This window comes from Chionomys nivalis, chromosome X (assembly GCF_950005125.1).
Source record: "Chionomys nivalis chromosome X, mChiNiv1.1, whole genome shotgun sequence".
In the NCBI taxonomy this organism is placed as follows: domain Eukaryota; kingdom Metazoa; phylum Chordata; class Mammalia; order Rodentia; family Cricetidae; genus Chionomys; species Chionomys nivalis.
In genome coordinates this window covers 48,423,068-48,445,327 of record NC_080112.1, presented here as the reverse complement: position 1 = coordinate 48,445,327, position 22,260 = coordinate 48,423,068, and the positions used below count along the sequence as shown (strand labels likewise).

At 36.2% G+C, this 22,260-nt stretch overlaps 1 protein-coding gene across 1 annotated transcript in view; it reads left to right on the top strand.

Moving 5' to 3' along the window:
- Cfap47 (cilia and flagella associated protein 47) overlaps positions 1-22,260 on the top strand; it is a 307,853-nt gene that overhangs the window by 84,154 nt on the left and 201,439 nt on the right. Inside the window, 1 exon segment of the mRNA XM_057760135.1 lies at positions 913-1,122. Within this exon segment, the coding sequence (XP_057616118.1) occupies positions 913-1,122 (210 nt within the window).

The window sequence follows — 22,260 nt, the reverse complement described above, 5'->3', positions numbered from 1 at the left end:
TTAATGTATGGTACATCAATATAAAAACTATTTGAATAAATACAATTATGACATGATTATTCTGTGAAAGGATTTGAAGAGTTGATGACACTTAGTATCCTTGCTATATACATATAGTGAAATCAGCAGCATAAATGACACATTCAATGACAGTCAAGCAGAACTAAATTGCTTTCTACTGGGCTTAGGAAATAATTTCCCATATTTTATCTAGTATATCATATAGATATAATTAATTCAAATGTAAATCATCTTTCTTGTTTTGGTAGCTTAGTAATGTTCAAACTGATTAAAATAGATTATTCTCATTTAATAATACTTATTTGCTTTATGTTTTCACATGTCTAATAAATGAAGCTAATTTTCCAAAATTTATTGGCATTTTTGATTGGTTAAGTAAATTTTATATATAAAATAACATTTATCATACTGAATGTCTTTAGAAGTTTTAAAAAAATAAACATTTAGCATTTTTAAATTTTTTTTTAACATTTAGCATTTTTAATGTTAAAAAACTGACTATTTTTTGTGGAATTTATCTGGAGGTGCTTATTAGTATCCAAAATTTGAAATTTTTTCATGCATATAATCTAGCAATATTTATTAATGCATATACATTAACTATAAATCTTAAATGATCATTTTAGATAAATTTTTATTTGGATATCTTTGACAGAAATGATTTTATATAATGGCTATTATTGAAGACATTGCCTTTAGTCAAATATTTTGCCTCACTTAATCCTTACAGAACAAAAGGACAAACAGGAAGAGATGATACAAATAATATGTTTAAATATTAAATATTCTATTGTATATATTTGCATTTTTAGAAAACATGAATACACATTCCCTTTAAATTAATTGCTTATATTTTGAGATGAATATATTTTGATTTTTTATTTTAAACAGAAATTCAGCTCTACAGTTCAAGATTCCCACAGCAAAACTTCTTGATGATGATGAGATTCACCCACTTACGGTGACATTTCCAAAAGGAAGAATAATTACAGCCTCTGATACCGGAAATAATGATGAGCTACCATGTCATCTTAGTTTCAGTTCATCTAAACCGGTTTCATTTTTTGCCAATATTCTCTTTTGTGATGACAAAGATAACTGGTAAGATATGTAAATGTGGATGCTTTTGTACTTGTCAATGAAGGATATTATTTTTCTATTCTATACTTTTGTAAAGTGATTAAGGAATGACACAAAATACAATGGTTACAAACTTAAAAGTTTTAATGTTTCAATTTAAATTTGCTTTCATGAAAATAGCAAAATAATGAATTATTTGCATTTATAGTGTTATTTTTTTCTTATGTTAGTAGAAAAGTGATGTTTACAAGTAGACATGAAGTATGCAAGTACAACCAGATTCTTTTATTGATAGCTTTGGTGGTTTGGCTTGTTGGATTGTAGTACAAAAGAGTCCAGAATAAAGCGTGAGGGCCATCAGTGGTATGGTATTGAGATTTATGTTATACACAGACGTGAGAGCAGCTATATCACATATATATATATATATATATATATATATATATATATATATATATATATGTGCGTGTGTGTGTGTGTGTATCCCAAAGTATAAGATAAGATAATCATCTTATTTCTTTCCTACTCTATTTTTGCATGTATTTAATCTTCTATTTATTTCCATCAACTTCTTTCTCAAATACATACACACTGACAGATATACAACTTATACAAACATAATGAAAATTTTATTTAGTGTATGGTAGCTGTTTTTATTAGAGTCTTCCCAGGAAGAAGTATGGGGTTTGGGGAGATGGCTCTGTTGATAAAGCACCTGTCTGCACCAGTAATTCTAAGGCTGTGGAAGTAACCTCCAGGATTAGAACGAGATCATGAGTCACAAAATAAATGGAAATTGAGAAAATAGCTTTCTACCCTTCATATATACCACACTGTGCATGTACTACTTGCACAGACACACACATTCACATTCTCTCTCTCTCTCTCTCTCTCTCTCTCTCCTCTCTCATAAACACATGAACATTGTTTTTAATCAATGTCTTTAGATTCAAATCATTTCCACAATATGGTTTAAATAAATTGAATGTTATGTTTTGACGAAAGAATCTGTGTCACAAATTCAATCAAAACCTATGAATTGATTATTCTCAACTGAAAATAAGGTTAACATAAATGAATACTTATAAAATACTATGTAAGTTTAATAAGTAAATTAATAGTGTTGGCAAAAGACATAAAGGAAATATATTGCATTAAAACCTAATATCAAAGCAAAGGGTAGCATTCTTTATTGAAATTACAAAGATGATGTGATATAATGCTATAAAAATATTTTCTCAGGACAGTTCTCAGATTGGGTACATAGCTCAGTAGAAGAGTGATGTCTTACATGTGTGAGGAATTAAGTTCAAGCACCAGCAGAGGACTGGGTGAGGAAAGAGGACAAGAGCAAAGAAGACAGATTCTTTGAACAAGATGAGACTAGAAAAAAAAAGTGAACTGCGAATACTTAAAGACGATCAGGTTAGGAAGGTAGCCAAGGATATTTATTCTCTTTTCATGGAATAGCCAGTGTAGGATCACCAAAATGGTTGTTTCCAAAAGGCATGTGTGTCTCAAGTGAAATAAGCAAGACTGAAATATGATGAAGGTTTGGAGAGGTCACAGCAGCAAGTGCACAGTCTAGGGACTTTGTGACAGATGTAAGGATTTTTCTCTTGTGAATGAAATGAATGAAAGATTGCTTGATTTTGAGTTTCCAATACAATATAACAGCTATGCCGGGCGATGGTGGCTCACGCCTTTAATCCCAGCACTCGGGAGGCAGAGGCAGGCGGATCTCTGTGAGTTCGAGACCAGCCTGGTCTACAAGAGCTAGTTCCAGGACAGGCTCCAAAGCCACAGAGAAACCCTGTCTCGAAAAACCAAAAAAAAAAAAAAAAAAAAAAAAAAACAGCTATCACTTCTGAAAACTGGTATCAGCCACTATTACCCCAACTACCAAAGTAGAAACTAAAACAGAAAGACGAAAGTGTGCTCTCAGAATATCTTTTTCTCTTTATTCACGAAAATAATTCTTGCCCATCAAGTAGTTTTTTAAAACTGTTCTACTGTGGACCCATTCAATCTTTACTGGCAACTATTTTTTTTTATTTTCTGGCACTGATGTGACAACCAAAAATATCCTGACTGTGTCATATCTATTATACTACAGAATGCATAAATGGGTAATTATGATATTATAGTCTATGGAGGAAAATTAATGCCCCTATAGATAAATTCAGGAAAGTGCTCTCTTTGTACTCTCTGGATAGATATATGGTGTTCCAAGGGCTGTGATATTTAATGTATCATTGTAGATATCTCATTTTAGACTTAAAAGAAAAAAATGATTTAAAAGCATTTAAATAATTGTATCATGTATCAAAAACTGAACAATATATGAACGTATGATTAACTTATTGTAGTTTCTAAGAATGACCCCCATGGCTACTTTGCAGGTATGGTATTCTGTTATTAAAAGAGCGATTGAATCAAAGGTTCATCTAAAGACAGGAAGTTCACACAGAAAGGGCAGAAGGAGTATACACAGGAACTCAGTTGTATTGCCTCAAATATTATCTCCAAATCATTATTTTCTTTCTTTTTTTGCCATTTATACTAAAACAATTTTTTTCTCTTTCTTTTATTGATTGATTGATTGATTGATTGATTGATTTCTTAAAGATTTCTGCCTCTTCCTCACCACCGCCTCCCATTTCCCTCCCCCTCCCCCAATCAAGTCTCCCTCCCTCGTCAGCCCAAAGAGCAATCAGGGTTCCCTGTCCTGTGGGAAGTCCAAGTATTTTCAAATTGATATTTATCCTAATGTTTAAAATGACTCTGCTCATAGAATCCTTACTGTGATCAGTGTAGTTCATTACAGACTGTTTAGATTGCTGATTTTGTGTTGTGTACTCCAGATTGAGAGAAAATATTATATTGTATAGAAATGTCATTATGAGAAAGTAGAGCTGTATGCCTTTTCTGTGTTTCTTCATAATGGTAAAAGTTGGCTTGAAGGTTTGATTTTTCAGGAATCCTAATATCAATGGAAAAAAATTTCTTATACATGACTTCTAACCTAGATGCCTTGTAGAGTGAAGAATTGATTTTAGATGCATAGTTCTGTTAATGAAGTATGAACCCTCAGTTAAAAGTTCCACAGTGAGTGTCTTAGCTGCTGTGAAGTGACATGGAAACTCTTTTGAAGGAAAACATTTCATGGGGGCTTTTTAGAGTTTCAGAGGTTTAGTTTGTTCTCTTCATGGCAAGAAGCCTGGCATCATGCAGGCAGACATGGTGCCGGGTAAAGACTACATCTTGATCCTCATGCAGCAGAAGGTGACTGTATGCCTCACTGGGCATTGCATGAACATATGAGACCACAAAGGCTGCCCCCACAATGACACACTTCCTCTAATAAGGCCAGATGTTTAAAAAGTCCCACCGTTTATTGCCAAGCATTCAAACACATGTGTCTGTGAGGGCTATATCTATTGAAACCACCACTGTGAATAAATATAATACATATTGAAAACTCATAATTAGGTATGCAGTGTATCAGAACACTGAGGCCTTCCATACATTCTTTTTTTTTTAAATATTTATTTATTTACTTATTATGTATACAATATTCTGTCTGTGTGTATGCCTGCAGGCCGGAAGAGGGCACCAGACCCCATTACAGATGGTTGTGAGCCACCATGTGGTTGCTGGGAATTGAACTCAGGACCTTTGGAAGAGCAGGCAATGCTCTTAACCTCTGAGCCATCTCTCTAGCCCCCTTCCATACATTCTTAAGTCCTACAACTATTTTAAGTTTTTAACATTTTGAAACTTTCATACACGTGTATGTTATGTTTACATAACTTCCTACCCTCTGTCTCCCACCTTGTATTCCTCTAGAGTCACTCTCCTGATACTTTCATATGCATGGCTACATTTTTTTTTTAAAAAAAAATTTATTTATTTATTATGTATACAATATTCTGTGTGTATGCCTGCAGGCCAGAAGAGGGCACCAGACCCCATTACAGATGGTTGTGAGCCACCATGTGGTTGCTGGGAATTGAACTCAGAACCTTTGGAAGAGCAGGCAACGCTCTTAACCTCTGAGCCATCTCTCCAGCCCCGGCTACATATTTTTTAATTACTCTTATTGCCTGCATTCAAAACTACACAGATAAGTATATATCAACACTGGTTGCTGAGAACATTTAGTGATTCTTTTATGTTTATGTGTTTAGGACTGATCATTTGGGATTTGATATCCTGTCTGTTGGCTTGTTCCTGAATGTAGATACTCCCTCTCTCAGCAGCCATCAATTACCTGTAGGTCTTTGTCCAGGGGTAGGATCTACTGACATTTCTGCTGACCATGTTGCCATGTCAACTGGTTTTATCATTGTGCAAATCCTGTTTAGGCAAGCATATTTTTGAAATTTCATGGGTTCAACTTACCTGTCATATATATTATACTATATACTGTGTTTTGTCTTCAACAGTAGGGTCTTATCTTCAAGTTCTCGAAAGGAACCAAGGGCAATGACAATATCCTGTATTAGTTTGGAAGTCTTTTGGACTCCTTTGATCTATACCTCAAAGAGAGGTTTCTTATACCCAGTACAGAGAGGTTTTGTTAGATACTCTTTGTTTTTTTGGGGGGGGAATTATTACCCCAAGTAGTATCACTGAAAATGGTGTTTTTAGTCATCATCATACAAATATATGTATATGCATTATATATAATTCATATGTACTTTAAAGTAAACATAAAATTATATTTCTTCTCCATATACATCATTGGAGTTATTTTCCCCTTTCCATTCTCTCCTTCTCTACTACCCTCTCTAACCTATTCCCACTTGAATCTCATGTTCCTGGTTATCCCAGTTCCCCATTCATAGCAATGTGTCCTATTATTCCTCTTTCTAAAATTTGTTCTCCCACCCCTTGCTCCCTTTACTTCCCTTGTTTCTGTGGTTATTCCAAATTATAAACTCATATCTAAATAGTCTGAGCTAGAATCCGCAGAGAAGTGATAATATGCAGTGTTTGTCTTTCTGGGTGTGGGTTACCTTACTGAGTTGATTATTTTCCTGTTATTTGCATGCATTTCCCTCAAATTCCATGATTTTACTTTTTTGCTTACAGACAAAGAGAATTACACAATGTAGATATACCGTATTTTTATTATCTGTTAAATAGTTGAGAGAAATTTAAAATATTCCTGTTTCCTGATTATTGTGAATAAAACAGCACTGAACATGGCTGGGCAGGTGTATGTGGAATAGGATGTTGAATCCTTTAGACATAAACTAAGGAGTGGTGTAGTTGGATTAAAGGGTAATTTATTTTTAGCACTCTGATAATTTCAAAGCTGATTTCAATAATTGCTCTATCAGTTTGTTTTCCCACGAATAATGAATAAGTCTTGCCCTTTCCAATATAATTTGCAGCATTTGCTGTCATGGTTTTCTTGAACTTAGCAATCCTGGCAGGGGTATGATGAAATCTAAATTTAGTTTAAATTTGCATTCCCCTAATTGCTAATGATGTTCAACACCTTTTTGGATTTTTTAAATCGTTTTGTTTCTTTCCTTTGTAAACCATTGTTCAGATTCATAGACTATTTTTTATTTTAATTCAGTTATTTTCTTGATTCTTTGCTTTTTGAGTTTCTAGATATTAATCCTTTGTTAGATAAGTAGCTGACAAAGACACTTTATTACTTTTTTAAACTCCCTCTTTAGTTAATTTATTTTTCCCTTTGATATGTAAAAACATTTTATTTTTGTGAAGTATCACTTGACATTCATTGGTGTAGTAGTGAGCTGCGGGCCTCTTCCCACAGCCCGGCTCCCACATGGTTAGCTTTATACCCAAAATAACAACACACGCATTGTATTCTTTTAAACACTGCTTGGCCCATTTCTATTCATGTGTGTAGCACCCCAAGGAGCGCTTACCGGGAAGATTCTAGCCTACGTCCATCCTTGGTCGGAGCTTCATCGCATCTGCCGGGGAGAGGGGAGCATGGTGTCTGCTCCAGAGAGCAGAGCTGTCGAGTCTGAGCTCACTTCCTCTTCCTCCCAGCATTCTGTTCTGTTTACTCCACCCACCTATGTTTTAACCTATGAGGGCCAAGCAGTTTCTTTATTACTTAACCAATGAAATCAACAGATTGATATGACACTCCCACATCACTTCCCCTTTTTCTGTTTAAACAAAAAAAGGAAGGCTTTAGCTTTAACATAGCAAAATTACATATAACAAAACAGTTATATCTATTTTATCTTTTATCATAACAATGGAAAACTATATCTATCTATTCTTCAACTCCATCAAAGACTCCAGAAGAATACAGTATTACCTAAGCAAACAAAAAGTAAGTAATTTTCAAAACTCTAGAAATGACAGAGACATCTCGCTGCCTGGACAGTCACCCAAAGTTTCTCTGTACCGTTGGGGCATCCATCTTCGGCCTACAGGCCCATAGTATCCAGAGACTTTTCCATAAAGCAGGAAATTTCAAAGGCAGTTTAGTCACTATCTGCTGTGTCCTGCAGAATGTCTCGCAGACTCTTTCATAAATCAGGAACCCCGAAAGATCATCTCACCTTTAGGCAAGTTCAGCTGTCCTCTCTCTGTGGGTTCTTTGTGTCCAGTTTATGCAATAGTCCAGGCAAGAGCAGTTTCTTGCCCAAATGTCTATCAAACTCCATAAGGTGCCTCTTTGATGCCCATCTTCTTTCTTCTTGAAGTAGATTGGTGCTGCCAGGAGCAGACGTGTCTCATTGTCATGAAAAATCCTAAGTTATTAAAACACTTAAAATGCTATATTTGATAATCTTTGAAAGATATGAAGAATGCCTATCTAAAATATATCTATGTACATCTAGAAAATCTAACTAACGTGACTACAAGCTTGACTATTATTAATAATTATCTATTAGCAACCTATATTTCCGAATTATACATTACATTTTTAAATGAACTGCACAATCACAATACCTTAATCAAGATCAGAAATACATATACATATAACAAAATTGACCTTAAAATCTATACCAATGCAAATTATTCATATCTATATCATATCCCCCTTTAAATGTAAAAGAATATTCATAAACAATATTTGGGAATATGGGCGCAGTTTTTTTCTCTCCAAACTGCTTCCTGCTGAATGGGGGCATCGTTAACTAGGTCTTTCATGGTATAACCTGTGTGCTAGGTTCCTCTCAGTCGGCAGTTGAGTGAAGTAATTTTTTGAAGGTGTTCACAGCAACCCTTAAGGAGGAGGTGGTCCATCATACCATATTGTGATAGAAGAAATCCACAGCATCTCATCCTCTGTGAAAACAAAAGAAGAAACTCCTTTCCAAAGCATCATGTCCTTAGATTCAAATTTTAAAGTCAAGGTATTTTGAAAATATCTATCTTGGATTAGTTCAGCAGCATTTATAAACAAATATCTTTTAGCATCTGTTGCTCCTTCCTCAGCATTAAAACAATTCAAAGAGAGCATAATAGCATATAGTATCAAGATTCTCATTGTATTTTCCATCTTCGTGCGGCTTTATTTTAACCTCTATTTCGTTTACTTTTACTTTTATTTTATATTTTCTGTATATCTTCGTCCTGGAATAACTATTTAGACCAGGCTGTCCTTGAACTCACAGAGATCTGTCTGTCTCTGCCTCCCAGGCAGTGTGATTAAAGGCATGTGCTACCATACCTTGAAGTCTCAGAGGTTAATCTCCCTCTGCCTTCCAAGTGTTGGGGATTAAAGGTGTGTACTGCCACACCCAACTACTCTCTTTCTTCCTTATTTTACTTTTAAGAACTTTAACTTTCAGCCTGCATATATTTTTAAACACACTGTAAATCATTTAAAGTTTTCTTTGTCTTTGAACCTCTCTTTACTGTATATCTCTCTTTTTCTGACCACATGAGTCTTTAATTTACCAAGCAATATCAGTAGGACGAAAGCCGTGCCTTTGACGGCTGGATCCAGCCATTCCTTAGCTTTCCAGCCTCATGGTGGAGATACCAGCTGTAGCCATGTTTATCACCACAACTCTGTGGCATTTCAAGGTCCCTGCCAGCAAGTAAGTTGCAGCATTATTAAGCAACACTCAAAAGCTCCATAGTCAGGACCGCCTGCTTGAAAGTCAGAGTTTGCCCTGGCAGGACGGCCCAGAAAACCGGCATTTTCAAACGGTGCAGCTTTTTTCCTGCTACAGCTGAAAACTGAAAAGCATGCGTTCAGCTTTTCATCACACCGTTTAAGTGTTTCGTGGCAGGACCTCTTAAAAGAGCTACAGGATTTTGCAGCTAAAGCTGAGTCAGGAAGCCTCTCTTAGATGAGAGCACTTGCTTGCCTCTAGCAAGCAGAGCAGACCCAAGAAATTGTTGCTACCAAGAAAACATGCTTTACTCTATTCTTTCCCAAGCTTTCTCAGGCTTTCTGTAGATTCAGTGCCCCATGTCTGGGCGCCATCTGTAGTAGTGAGCTGCGGGCCTCTTCCCACAGCCCGGCTCCCACATGGTTAGCTTTATACCCAAAATAACAACACACGCATTGTATTCTTTTAAACACTGCTTGGCCCATTTCTATTCATGTGTGTAGCACCCCAAGGAGCGCTTACCGGGAAGATTCTAGCCTACGTCCATCCTTGGTCGGAGCTTCATCGCATCTGCCGGGGAGAGGGGAGCATGGTGTCTGCTCCAGAGAGCAGAGCTGTCGAGTCTGAGCTCACTTCCTCTTCCTCCCAGCATTCTGTTCTATTTACTCCACCCACCTATGTTTTAACCTATGAGGGCCAAGCAGTTTATTACTTAACCAATGAAATCAACAGATTGATATGACACTCCCACATCACATTGGCCTAATTCCTGAGCATATTGAGTCCTATTCAGAAAGTCCTGTCCTGATCTTATTTGGTGTGGTATAGCCTATGTTTTCTTCTAACAGATTCCATTTTTGGCTTTTGTACAAGGTGATAGATATGGGTTTAATTTCATTCTTCTAATGTGGAGATCCAGTATTTTTTCACCACTATTTGTTTAAGATGATATCTTTTCTCCTCTGTATGTTTTCAGGATCTTTGTCAAATATCAGATGGTTTTAGTTACATTTAGTGACATTTTGGTCTTCCGTTTTGTTCCATTGAACTATAGATAGTTTTGTTTTATTTTCTGCCATTGCTGTGCTGTTTTTATAACTATGGCTCTATAATATAGCTTTAAATTTAGATTGATAATCCCTGGACCATTGTTACTTTTGCTCAGGATTGCTTTGACTGTACCAGATCTTTTGTAATACTGTATTAATTCTACGATGCTTTTTCTCACTATTGTATGTGAAGAATATTTTGGAAATCTCACCAACATCAAGCCAGCTTTATTCTAAGAAGCAGTTATGTTTCAACATAACTAAACAAATTAAATCATATAAATGGACTTAGGTATACAAATCACATGATCATCTCAAAGCATACAGAAAAGGCCTTTGACACAAAAACAACTTGCCTTTGTGATAAAGGCTATATATGACAAACATATCGATCCTCTTCCTAAATATTGAGAAACTCGGGACAATTTCATTGAAATAAGGAATGAAACAGAGACACAAATAAGAAGAAGACAAGTTACCACTTTAATATCAGTGCTGAGCCAGGGTAACTTTAGATAAAGGAAAGAATAATCCAGTATTTTGTAAGAGAACTGACATGACACTAGAATTGTATGTGAGGTCTTTTACAAAGTTCTCCTTACCTCTAAAAAGCTTCTGAAATAATTCATCACAGGAATAAACTGAACACTGAAAGTTTAATTGCTCACCACATAAATTTAAAAGGACCAATGTCTCCAATGCACGTTTGAAATGTTGCACTGCATATGACTACCTTTGGTGACTCAATAGAATTGTTGAGCAGCACCCCGAGGAGGGATGGTGAATCTAGAAAGAGTTCTGTGTCTGTGCATATTTACTGAGTTCCCATTTGATGCAGAACATGCTATGAATTAGTTTGAAAGGTGGGATTTCTTCACCAAGTCCTGATGTAAGAATCAGCATTTGTTTTTTAAAATTTTCTCCGTGTAGTTTGTGTGCACAGCAATGTCTCTGAATCACAGAATCTAAAAAGACTAATATGGGGAAATGTCCAGATGATTTAAATAGTGAAGTATTAACAAATATGCATTAGCATCCGAAAATGGCACTGCAACAGTATTTTGGGAGAAGTACTAACTCTATTTTAGGAAATTTTGAAATACCCTGATAACTATATAACTTTGCATTTATATAACTTAATTTGTTTAAAAAATCCATTATAAAATATAATTCTTAATTTACAGCAGATGAATTTGAAGCACAAATTCATGTGGATCTTTAATTGAGGTCATGTCCCATGATGTCTTGCACAGTTTTGCTACAGTATGATATTTCAAGTCCTATGATTTCATTTTTGTCTTAGTTAGGGGTCCTATTGCTGTAAATTGTCACCGTGACCACTTCAACTTTTATAAAGAAAAACAATTGGGTAGCTAACAGTTCATAGGTTTAACGCATTATTGTCATGGCAGGAAGAATAGTGGCATGCAGGTAGATATTATGCTGGAGAAGGAGCTGAGAATCCTTCATGTGGATTGGCAGACAGAAGGAGAAGAGAGAAAGACACTGAACTTGTCTTGAACTTTTGAAACCATAAAGCTCACCTGTAACAAGGCCACACCTACTCTTATAAGACCACACCTCCTAAAGTGTCAAACACTGTGCTGTTCTGGGGGCCATTTTTATTCAAACAACCACAGTAACACATCTAGTTTATTAATAAATGAATAGAATTATTTTGAGTTGTGATGTGTGGTGGTATGTAACACTTTAGGCATGAGACTATTCAAATTGGAACATTTGAATGGTTTATTAAACCATATGTTGGAAATGAGAAGCCAACTTGAAAGCTTTAGTAAAAACCAGTACAAGAATACATAGCAGATGAGGTAGAACTAAATGAATGACACTTGTAAGATGCCACTGTCACTACAGTCCTGTTCAGTGTTTGGACAGCATCACCTGTTTCCTCTAGACTTTGGACATACTGAAGACATTGTAACCAAAAGATTGAAGTCTATCATAGATGGAGTTCTTCAGGTTCTTATTCTGCTTATTTCTGTCTTTGAGATTTCACAACTACTTGGATACAAATATTTTTATTTTAGATTTATTAAATATTTGTTTATTTTTATTTTATATGTACTTTTATGACTCACCATCACATGCAAACAGTGTCAGTGGTGTTCAAATGATGACATCAGATACTGTGGAAGTGGAGTTACTAGAGTTACTATTGGATGTGATTCACCATGTAGGTGCTGAGAATCAATTCTGGGTCCTCTGGAAGAGCAGCCCATGCTCCTAACTGCTGAGCCATTTCTCCATCCCTGTGTATCAATATTTGAATATCAGTTTTTTCTATGTGAAATATTATTATTTATTAAGAGTATATTATCGTTCTAATGGTTTCAGTAATAGAATCTGTGTACATTTGTCATTGCCTGGTTTTGGGAAGCATCAGTGTTCCTTAGCAGCCACATAACCATTGACATGTCTGCTTTATGAATTGTTTTGCACATAAATATTATGAGTGTTATATTCAGTTGTCATTTCAAAACTAATACAAGTTTGTATTTCTCCTTTATCAATTCCAGTATACATTGTTGACTTTTAGCATTATGGCTGCTAAAATGCAGGGTGTGTAAAAAAGCCTATAATTGATCATAGCTCAAAATCATTGTTCTTGCCTAGATCTATTTCCTATTATGATTTAGGAAGTTGTGTTAGACATAATGATTGTATTTGCTCACCATTCTTGGGGAGTAGAAATCATTAGGGACAATGCTAATGTTCTGGTATAATCACTTGTTCCTTATTGCTTACCCAAGTCTGTTTAAACCTGCTTTTAATTGCTCCTTAATTCTATTTTCACAATAGATATGTTAAAATAAATTACAAGATAATACAAAGTCTCTGTAACATTATTTTTGAATCCTTAATGAACACAGAGCACTACTAAATTATAATAAACTAAAAATATAAAATGTTAAATGATTTTAATTCATAATCTACTTGAAGCAGCAGAATATTGTTATAGTAAACTTCCACAAAAATTGGCAGAACCCCAGAAACTTACAAGGTAATGTTTACCATCCCTTTCCAGATTACTAAAATGATAATTCTTTTAACAACAGGCAGCAGAATGAAAATATTCATAGATGTTATTTCTCTACTCTCCTTTTTCTTTTTTGTACATCTACACTATTTGGAGCCAGTGAGAGATGGCTGACATACATATATCCTGCTCAGCAGGTTTCCATTTAAAGGAAGCTTCACTGTTCCATTCAGTTTCCCCTTTAATCTGCTGGACTCTTTGTCGTCATAGGTCTGTGAGAAGAAGGTGGTTACACATGCGATGACTAGCACCTAGGGACAGCATAGTACAGACACCTATCTCTCTTTGACATTTCTAGTACATTGCCTGGATGTCTAGTCCCTGAACCAATTTTATTATAGATTGATTAAACAAGAAATTAATTCAGTAGGATTACAGAATTTGATTACATTGTGTGCTTTGTATATAGATTATTAAGTGTTTGAATAATAAAAGGATTGCAAAGTCATTAAAAAATTCAATTAATGCTGAATTATAAAAAATACCATTAACAGTTGATTTATTTGTCTTCTAAATACATAGGCATCATGTATTACAAATGTGATGTGCATCAGCCAGGCAGTGGTGGTGCATGACTTGAATCCTAGTATTCTAGTGGGAGAGACACAAGGTCTCTGTGAGTTCAAGAGCAGCCTGGTCTATAGAGTTAGTTCCTGGACAGCCAGGGGGTACACAAAGAAACCGGATGTCAAAAAAAATCAAGGATACAGGGAAATGAGATATGTTTCCATACATTACTTTCAATTATGCAAATAAGTGGAGTTATATGCAGCTACATACATCATGTTGTATAAGTGTTAGAATTTATTTAGGATAATGTAGCATGTCTATTGTGATATTTCCCCACATATTTTGTACAACAATATGAAGTGGGAAGGTATTTTAAAATTTGTTGGGCAGCTCTGTCGCTTTTACTGAATAAAGCGAAACATTACTAAGGTAATGATACTTTCTCTAGAGAGTCTTGTATCTCACAACATTGTAGATGATCTCTACTGTGATCAGTATACATTAGAATTCCTAAAGTAAAGTTCTCTTGTCTCAGTGCTCGGCCTAAATAATACAGAAATACTACCTATGGTAGGCACCAAATATTTGAGCAGATATATTATTGAACACTTGTGTAAATAAGATTACATGTGATATATTTTACTGGCACTGCTTGAATTTAAAAACATTGTGAGTAGATTCAGGTACCTCACTTCAGAGCAAATATAGTATCAATTTTTTTCCATTCATCAAAAATAGGTATTTGAATACTGAATAATATATACGCTTGTAATAGTGATGTAGAGTGTAGTAGCTTTCACAGCAAAATGCATTGTCAAAGAACTTGTACAGCATATTTCTCTTTTTCCCTCCTTCCCCACTCTTGTTCTATTGCTTTTTGTTGCTACTCTGTATAGTAAGTTTTTCAGACCATCTTTCAGCTTGTCATGTCTTTTCCTCTCATTTTGCTTTTGCTGAAATTACAGATATTGTCACATCAGGCTTTTTTTTTTCTTTAACACTGAACTTCAGAGATTGAACTCAGATTGACATGCTTTTACTTCTAGTGTCATTCTGTAAACAGAGACTATGCTTTAGTTTTCCAATAATCCAGACCTGAATAATCACACAGAAACTATATTAACACTCTTTGGCCAGTGATTCAGGCATATTCCTTGCTAGCCCTTCTATCTTGAATTAACCCATTTCTATTACTTTATATTTTACCATGAGGCTCATGGTTTACTGGTAACATTCTGGAGTCCTTTTCCTTCAGCAGATACATGGAATCTCCCTGACTCTGCCTTCTTTCTCTCTGCATTCAGTTTAGTTTTCCCAACCTATATTCTATATTTTCTTACCTATATTCTGATCTGCCAAAGACTAAAGCAGCTTCTTTATTAACCAATGCTAATAAAACATAGTCATAATATACAGAGGGGAATTCCACATCATTTCTCCATTTCTGTCTAAATAAAAAGGAATATTTTAACTTTAACATAGTAAAATTGCATAGAACAAAACAGGTATCAAGCAAGAATTCCAGATACCATATTTTTTGTGAGTCTAAAGTTTTACATTTAATTCATCTTTTACCATAACTAAGGAAACTATAACTATAACTATTTGTATTCAGTTTCATCAAAGACACCAGATAAATTTAATATTACCTAAGTAACCAGAATGTGCATTGTAAGCAACTTCCTAAACTCTAGAAGTGACTGAGAACTTTTGCCGCCTGGACAGTCACCAAAGTTCTTCTGTAATATTGGGGCATCCATATTTGGACCTTGAGAGCTCAGTCCATTGCTCCAATGGGTCTCTGTCTCTATCTCGATCCATCGCCAGATGAAGGTTCTAAGGTGATATGCAAGATATTCATCAGTATAGGATAGGGTCATTTCAGGTTCCCACTCCTCAGTTGCCCAAGGTACTTGCTGGGGACATCTCCCTGGACACCTGCGAGCCCCTCTAGAGGCAAGTCTCTAGTCAACCCTAAGATGGGTCCCTTCATTAGGATATATACTTCCCTGCTCCCATATCAACCCTTCCTTTATCCCAACCATCCCATCCTCCCCTTCTCACTTTTCTTAATCTATTTCCCCGTAGCCCCATGCCACCTCACCCGCAAGTTCCCAGTTTTTGCCTGGCAATCTTGTCTACTTCCCCTATTCAGGCGGATGACTTTACGATTTTTCTTCGGGTTCACCTTCTTATTTAGCTTCTCTAGGATCACAAATTATATGCTCAATGTCCTTTATTTAAGGCTAGAAACCAATTATGAGTGAGTACATCCCATGTTCCTCTTTTTGGGTCTGGGATACCTCACTGAGGATAGTGTTTTCTATTTCCATCCATTTGCATGCAAAATTCAAGATGTCACTGTTTTTTACTGCTGAGTAGTACTCTAATATGTATATATTCCACACTTTCTTCATCCATTCTTCCATTGAAGGGCATCTAGGTTGTTTCCAGGTTCTGGCTATTACAAACAATGCTGCTATGAACATAGTTGAACAAATGCTTTTGTCATATGATAGGGCATCTCTTGGGTATATTCCCAAGAGTGCTATTGCTGGGTCCAGGGGTAGGTTGATCCCAATTTTTCTGAGAAACCACCACACTGATTTCCAAAGTGGTTGCACAAGTTTGCATTCCCACTAGCAATGGATGAGTGTACCACTTACTTCACAACTTCTCCAGCAAAGGCTATCATTGGTGTTTTTGATTTTAGCCATTCTGACAGGTGTAAGATGGTATCTCAAAGTTGTTTTAATTTGCATTTCCCTTATCGCTAAGGAGGTTGAGCATGACCTTAAGTGTCTTTTGGCCATTCGAATATCTTCTGTTGAGAATGCTCTGTTCAGTTCAGTGGCCCATTTTTTAATTGGGTTAATTAGCATTTTAAAGTCTAGTTTCTTGAGTTCTTTATATATTTTGGAGATCAGACCTTTGTCTGTTGCAGGGTTGGTGAAGATCTTCTCCCAGTCAGTGGGTTGCCTTTTTGTATTAGTGACAGTGTCCTTTGCTTTGTAGAAGCTTCTCAGTTTCAGGAGGTCCCATTTTTTCAATGTTGTCCTTAATGTCTGTGCTGCTGGGGATATACTTAGGAAGTGATCTCCTTTGCCCATATGTTGTAGAGTACTTCCCACTTTTTCTTCTATCAGGTTCAGTGTGTTCAGACTGATATTGAGGTCTTTAATCCATTTGGACTTGAGTTTTGTGCATGGCGATAGATATGGATCTTGTTTCATTCTTCTTCAGGTTGACAACCAGTTCTGCCAGCACCATTTGTTGAAGATGCTTTCTTTCTTCCATTGAATACTTTTAGCTCCTTTATCAAAAATCAGGTGTTCATAGATTTGTGGGTTAAAATCAGGGTCTTCTACTCGATTCCATTGATCGACTTCTCCTTTTTTATGCCAATACCAAGCTGTTTTCATTACTGTAGCTCTGTAATAGAGTTTGAAGTCAGGGATGGTAATGCCTCCAGAAGTTCCTTTATTGTATAAGATTGTTTTGGCTATCCTGGGTTTTTTGTTTTTCCATATAAAGCTGATTAATGTCCTCTCAAGATCTGTGAAGAATTTTGATGGGATTTTAATGGGGATTGCATTGAATCTATAAATTGCCCTTGGTAGAATTGCCATTTTTACTATGTTGATCCTCCCAATCCAATAGCAACGGAGATCCTTCGATTTTCTCCTATCCTCTTCAATTTCTTTCTTCAAAGACTTAAAGTTGTTGTCAAATAGATCCTTCACTTCCTTGGTTAGAGTTACCCCAAGATATTTTATGCTATTTATGTCTATCGTGAAGGGTGATGCTTCTCTGATTTCTCTCTCTGCTTCCTTATCCTTTGTGTATTGGAGGGCAACCTATTTTTTGGAATTGATCTTGTATCCTGCAATGCTACTAAAGGTGTTTATCAGCTGTAGGAGTTCTTTGGTAGAGTTTTTGGGGTCGCTTATGTACACTATCATATCATCTGCAAATAATGAAAGTTTAACTTCTTCCTTTCCAATTTGAATCCCTTTTGATCCCCTTATGTTGTCTTATTGCTATCACTAGAACTTCAAGCACTGTATTGAAGAGGTATGGAGCTAGTGGACAGCCTTGTCGTATTCCTGATTTTAGTATGTTGAACCAGCCCTGTATCCATGGGATAAAGCCTACTTGATCATAATGAATAATTTTTCTAATATGTTCTTGGATTCGGTTTGCCAGTATTTTATTGAGGATTTTCGCATCGATGTTCATGAGTGAGATTGGCCTGTAGTTCTCTTTCTTGTTTGGGTCTTTGTGTGGTTTTGGTATCAGAGTAACTGCAGCTTCACAAAAGGTATTTGGCAATGACTTCTCTGTTTCAATATTGTGAAATACATTAAGGAGTATAGGTATTAGGTCTTCTTGGAAGTTCTGGTAGAATTCTGCATTGATGCCGTCTGGACCTGGGCTTTTTTTGGTGGGGAGGTTTTTTATAACAACTTCTAATTCTTCGCGACTAACAGGTCTATTTGGATTGTTCACCTGGTCCTGGTTTAACTTTGGTATATGGTATTTATCTGAAAAATTGTCCATTTCTTTTACATTTTCCAATTTTGTGGCATACAGTCTTTCATAGTAAGAGCTAATGATTCTCTGAATTTCCTCTGTGTCTGTGGTTATGTCTCCCTTTTCGTTTCTTATTTGGTTAATTTGCTTATTCTCTCTCCGCCGTTTGATTAGATTAATAGCGGTTTATCAATCTTGTTGATTTTCTCCAAGAATCAGCTTTTTGTTTCAATGATTCTTTGGATTGTTTTCTGTATTTCTATTTTGTTGATTTCAGCCCTGAGTTGATTATTTCCAGTCTTCTACTCCTCCTAGGTGAGTCTACTTCTTTTTTTGTAGATCTTTCAGGTGGGCTGTTAAGTCTCTAATGTGTGCTTTCTCCGATTTCTTTAAGTGGGCACTTAATGCTATGAACTTTCCTCTTAGCACTGCTTTCATCGTGTCCCATAGGTTTGAATATGTTGAGTCTTTGTTTTCATTGAATTCAAGAAAGACTTTAATTTCTATCTTTATTTCTTCCTTGATCCAGTTGTGGTTCAGTAGTTGACTGTCCAGTTTCCATGAGTTTGTAGGCTTTCTGTGGGTAGCATTGTTGTTGAATTCTAACTTTAATCCATAATGATCTGATAAGACACAGGTGGTTACTAATATTTTTTTGTAACTGTGTAAGTTTGCTTTGTTACCGAGTATGTGGTAAATTTTCGAGTAGGTTCCATGAGCTGCAGAGAAGAAGGTAGATTCTTTCCTATTTGGGTGGAATGTTCTATAGATGTCTATTAAGTGCATTTGATTCATTACCTCCCTTAATCCTCTTATTTCTCTGTTAGGTTTCTGTCTGATTGACCTGTCCATTGGTGAGAGAGGAGTGTTGAAATCTCCTACTATTAGTGTAGTAGTTTGTATGTGGTTTGATGATTGCCTTGAGTTTTAGTAATGTTTCTTTTACATAAGTGGGTGCTTTTGTATTTGTGGCATAGATATTCAGGATTGAGACTTTGTCCTGATGAATTGTTCCTGTTATGAGTAAAAAATGTCCCTCTCCATCTCTTTTGATTGATTTTAGTTTGAAGTCAACTTTGTTAGAAATTAGTATGGCCACACCTGCTTGTTTCTTAGGTCCATTTGCTTGATAAACCTTTTCCCAACCCTTTACTCTGAGTAGATGTCTGTCTTTGTGGTTGAGGTGTATTTCTTGTAAACAGAAGAATGTTGGATCCTGTTTTCGTATCCAATCTCTTAGCCTGTGCCTCTTTATAGGTGAGTTGAGTCCATTGATATTAAGTGATATTAATGACCAGTGGTTGTTAACTCCGGTCATTTTTTTTTCTCTCTTTCCTTTTTTTTTTTTTTTTTGGTAGTAGAGTTTGTGTGTTTCCCTTCTTCGAGTTGTGCTGGTGATGGGTCATTAGATGTCTGAGTTATGTTGGGCATTGTTGGACTCCTTGGGTTGTGGTTTTCCTTCAGTTACTCTCTGTAAGGCTGGATTTGTGGCTACGTATTGTTTAAATTTGTTTTTATCCTGGAAGATTTTGTTTTCTCCATTTATAGTGAATGAAAGCTTGGCTGGGTATAGTAGTCTGGGCTTGCATCCATGGTCTCTTAGTTTCTGCAATACCTCTATCCAGGACCTTCTGGCTTTCATGGTTTCCATAGAGAAGGCAGGTGTAATTCTGATAGATTTACCTTTATAAGTAACTTGACCTTTTTCCTTTGCAGCTCTTAATAATTCTTTCTTTATTCTGTATGTTTTGTGTTTTGATTATTATATGGCGAGGAGATGGTTTTTTTTTTTTTTTTTTTTTGATCCAGTCTATTTGGTGTTCTGTATGCTTTTGGACCTTCAAAGGAATATCTTTCTTAAGGTTGGGAAAGTTTTCTTCTATAATTTTATTAAATATATTTTCTGGACCATTGAGCTGTACTTTTTTCCTTCTTCTATCACTATTATTCTTAGGTTTGGTCTTTTTATTGTGTCCCAGATTTCCTGAATGTTTTGTGATGAGAATTTGTTGGTTTTACTGTTCTCTTTGATCAGTGTGTTTCTCTATGGTATCTTCAGTGTCTGAGATTCTTTCTTCTATCTCTTGTAATATGTTGGTAGTACTTGTCTCTGTATTTCCTGTTCGCTTACCCAGATTTTCCATCTCCATCCTTCCCTCGGTTTGTGTTTTCTTCATTATTTCCATTTCATTCTTCAAGTCTTGAACTGTTTCCCTTACCTGTTTGATTGCTTTTTCTTGTTTCTCTTGGTTTTCTTGGGTTTCTTTGAGAGATTTATTCTTTTCCTCTACCTTTTTGTTTGTAATCTCTAATTGATTATGGCAGTTTTTCACCTCCTGTTTAAGGTCCTCTATTATTTTTATATAATTTACTTTTGAGTCGAATTCTAATTCTTCTTTAATAGGACGTACAATTCTTCTCATTTTGGGATTCCTGGATTCTGTTAATGTCACGTTGCCTTTCAGGTTGTTGGAGGAATTTTTGCATTGGCGGTTACCCTTCTCTTCCTTCAAATGGAGCCAGGAGAGGCCTTGTGTTTGGTCCAGTCTTTGCCGTGACTAACTCCCTGGGTGTATCTCCTCAGTGTAGGAGCAGGAACCGTTCTTTTTCAGATGGACTCCTCAGCACCAAAACATGGACGCCTGGTAGTCCAATGACCCATGGACAAAAGGGCGAATGTGGGGGGTAGGGCAGGGTCCAGTAGAACACAGGAGTGTAGTGGGGAGCTGCGGGCTGTGTTCTTGCCGCCCCAGCTCCTGGTCGCCTAGCTAGCTTATGCCCCAAAATAATAACATACAAACTGTATTCTTTTAAACACTGCTTGGCCCATTAGCTCTAGCCCTTACTGTCTAATTCTCCTATCCCGATCAACCCATCTCTAATAATCTCTGTAGCATCAGTCTTACCGGGAAAGATTCAGCATGTCTGACCTGGTGGCTTGCTTCATTGCATCTGCCCTGGCGATGAGCTGCATGGCGCCTGGCTTTGAGAGGAGCTGCCCTGATCTGCCTGGGAGAGGGGAGCATGGCGTCTGAGCTCACTTCCTCTTCCTCCCAGCATTCCGTTCTGTTTACTCCACCCACCTATGTTCTAACCTATGAGAGTCAAGCAGTTTCTTTATTTTTTAACCAATGACCTTCCTCCATCATTTCCCCTTTTTCTTTTTAAACAAAAAAGACAAAAAAGGAAGGCTTTAACTTTAACAGCAAAATTACATATAACAAAACAGTTATCAAGGAAAAATTACAGTTACAATATTTATATCTACTTTATCTTTTATCATAACTAAGGAAATCAACTATAACTATCTATCTATTTTTCAACTCCATCAAAAACTCCAGAAGGATATAACATTACCTAAGTAAATGAGAAGTAATCAACTTACAAAACTCTAGAAATCACAGAGACATCTCGCTGCCTGGTCAGTCACCCAAAGTTCCTCTGTACCGTTGGGGCATACATCTTCGGCCTACAGGCCCATAGTTTCCAGCAGGCATTTCAATGAAGCAGGAAATTTCAAAGGCAGTTCAGTCACTATCTGCTGTGTCCTGCAGAATGCCTCGCAGACTCTTTCATGTTTCTGGAACCCCGAAAGATCATCTCTCCTTTAGGCAAGTTCAGCAGTCCTCTCTCTGTGGGTTCTTTGTGTCCAGTTTATGCAACAGTCCAGGCAAGAGCAGTTTCTTGCCCAAATGGCTATTAAACTCCATAAGGAGCCTCTTCGATGCCCATCTTCCTCTTGAAGTAGATTGGTGCTGCCAGGAGCAGAGTGTCTCATTGTCATGAAATTTCCTAAGTTATTAAAACATTAAATAGCATATTCCATAGTCTTTGAAAGATATGAAGAATGTCTATCTGAAATATATCTATGTACATCTGGAAAATCTAACTAACATGACTACAAGCTTGACTATTATTGATAATTATCAATTAACAA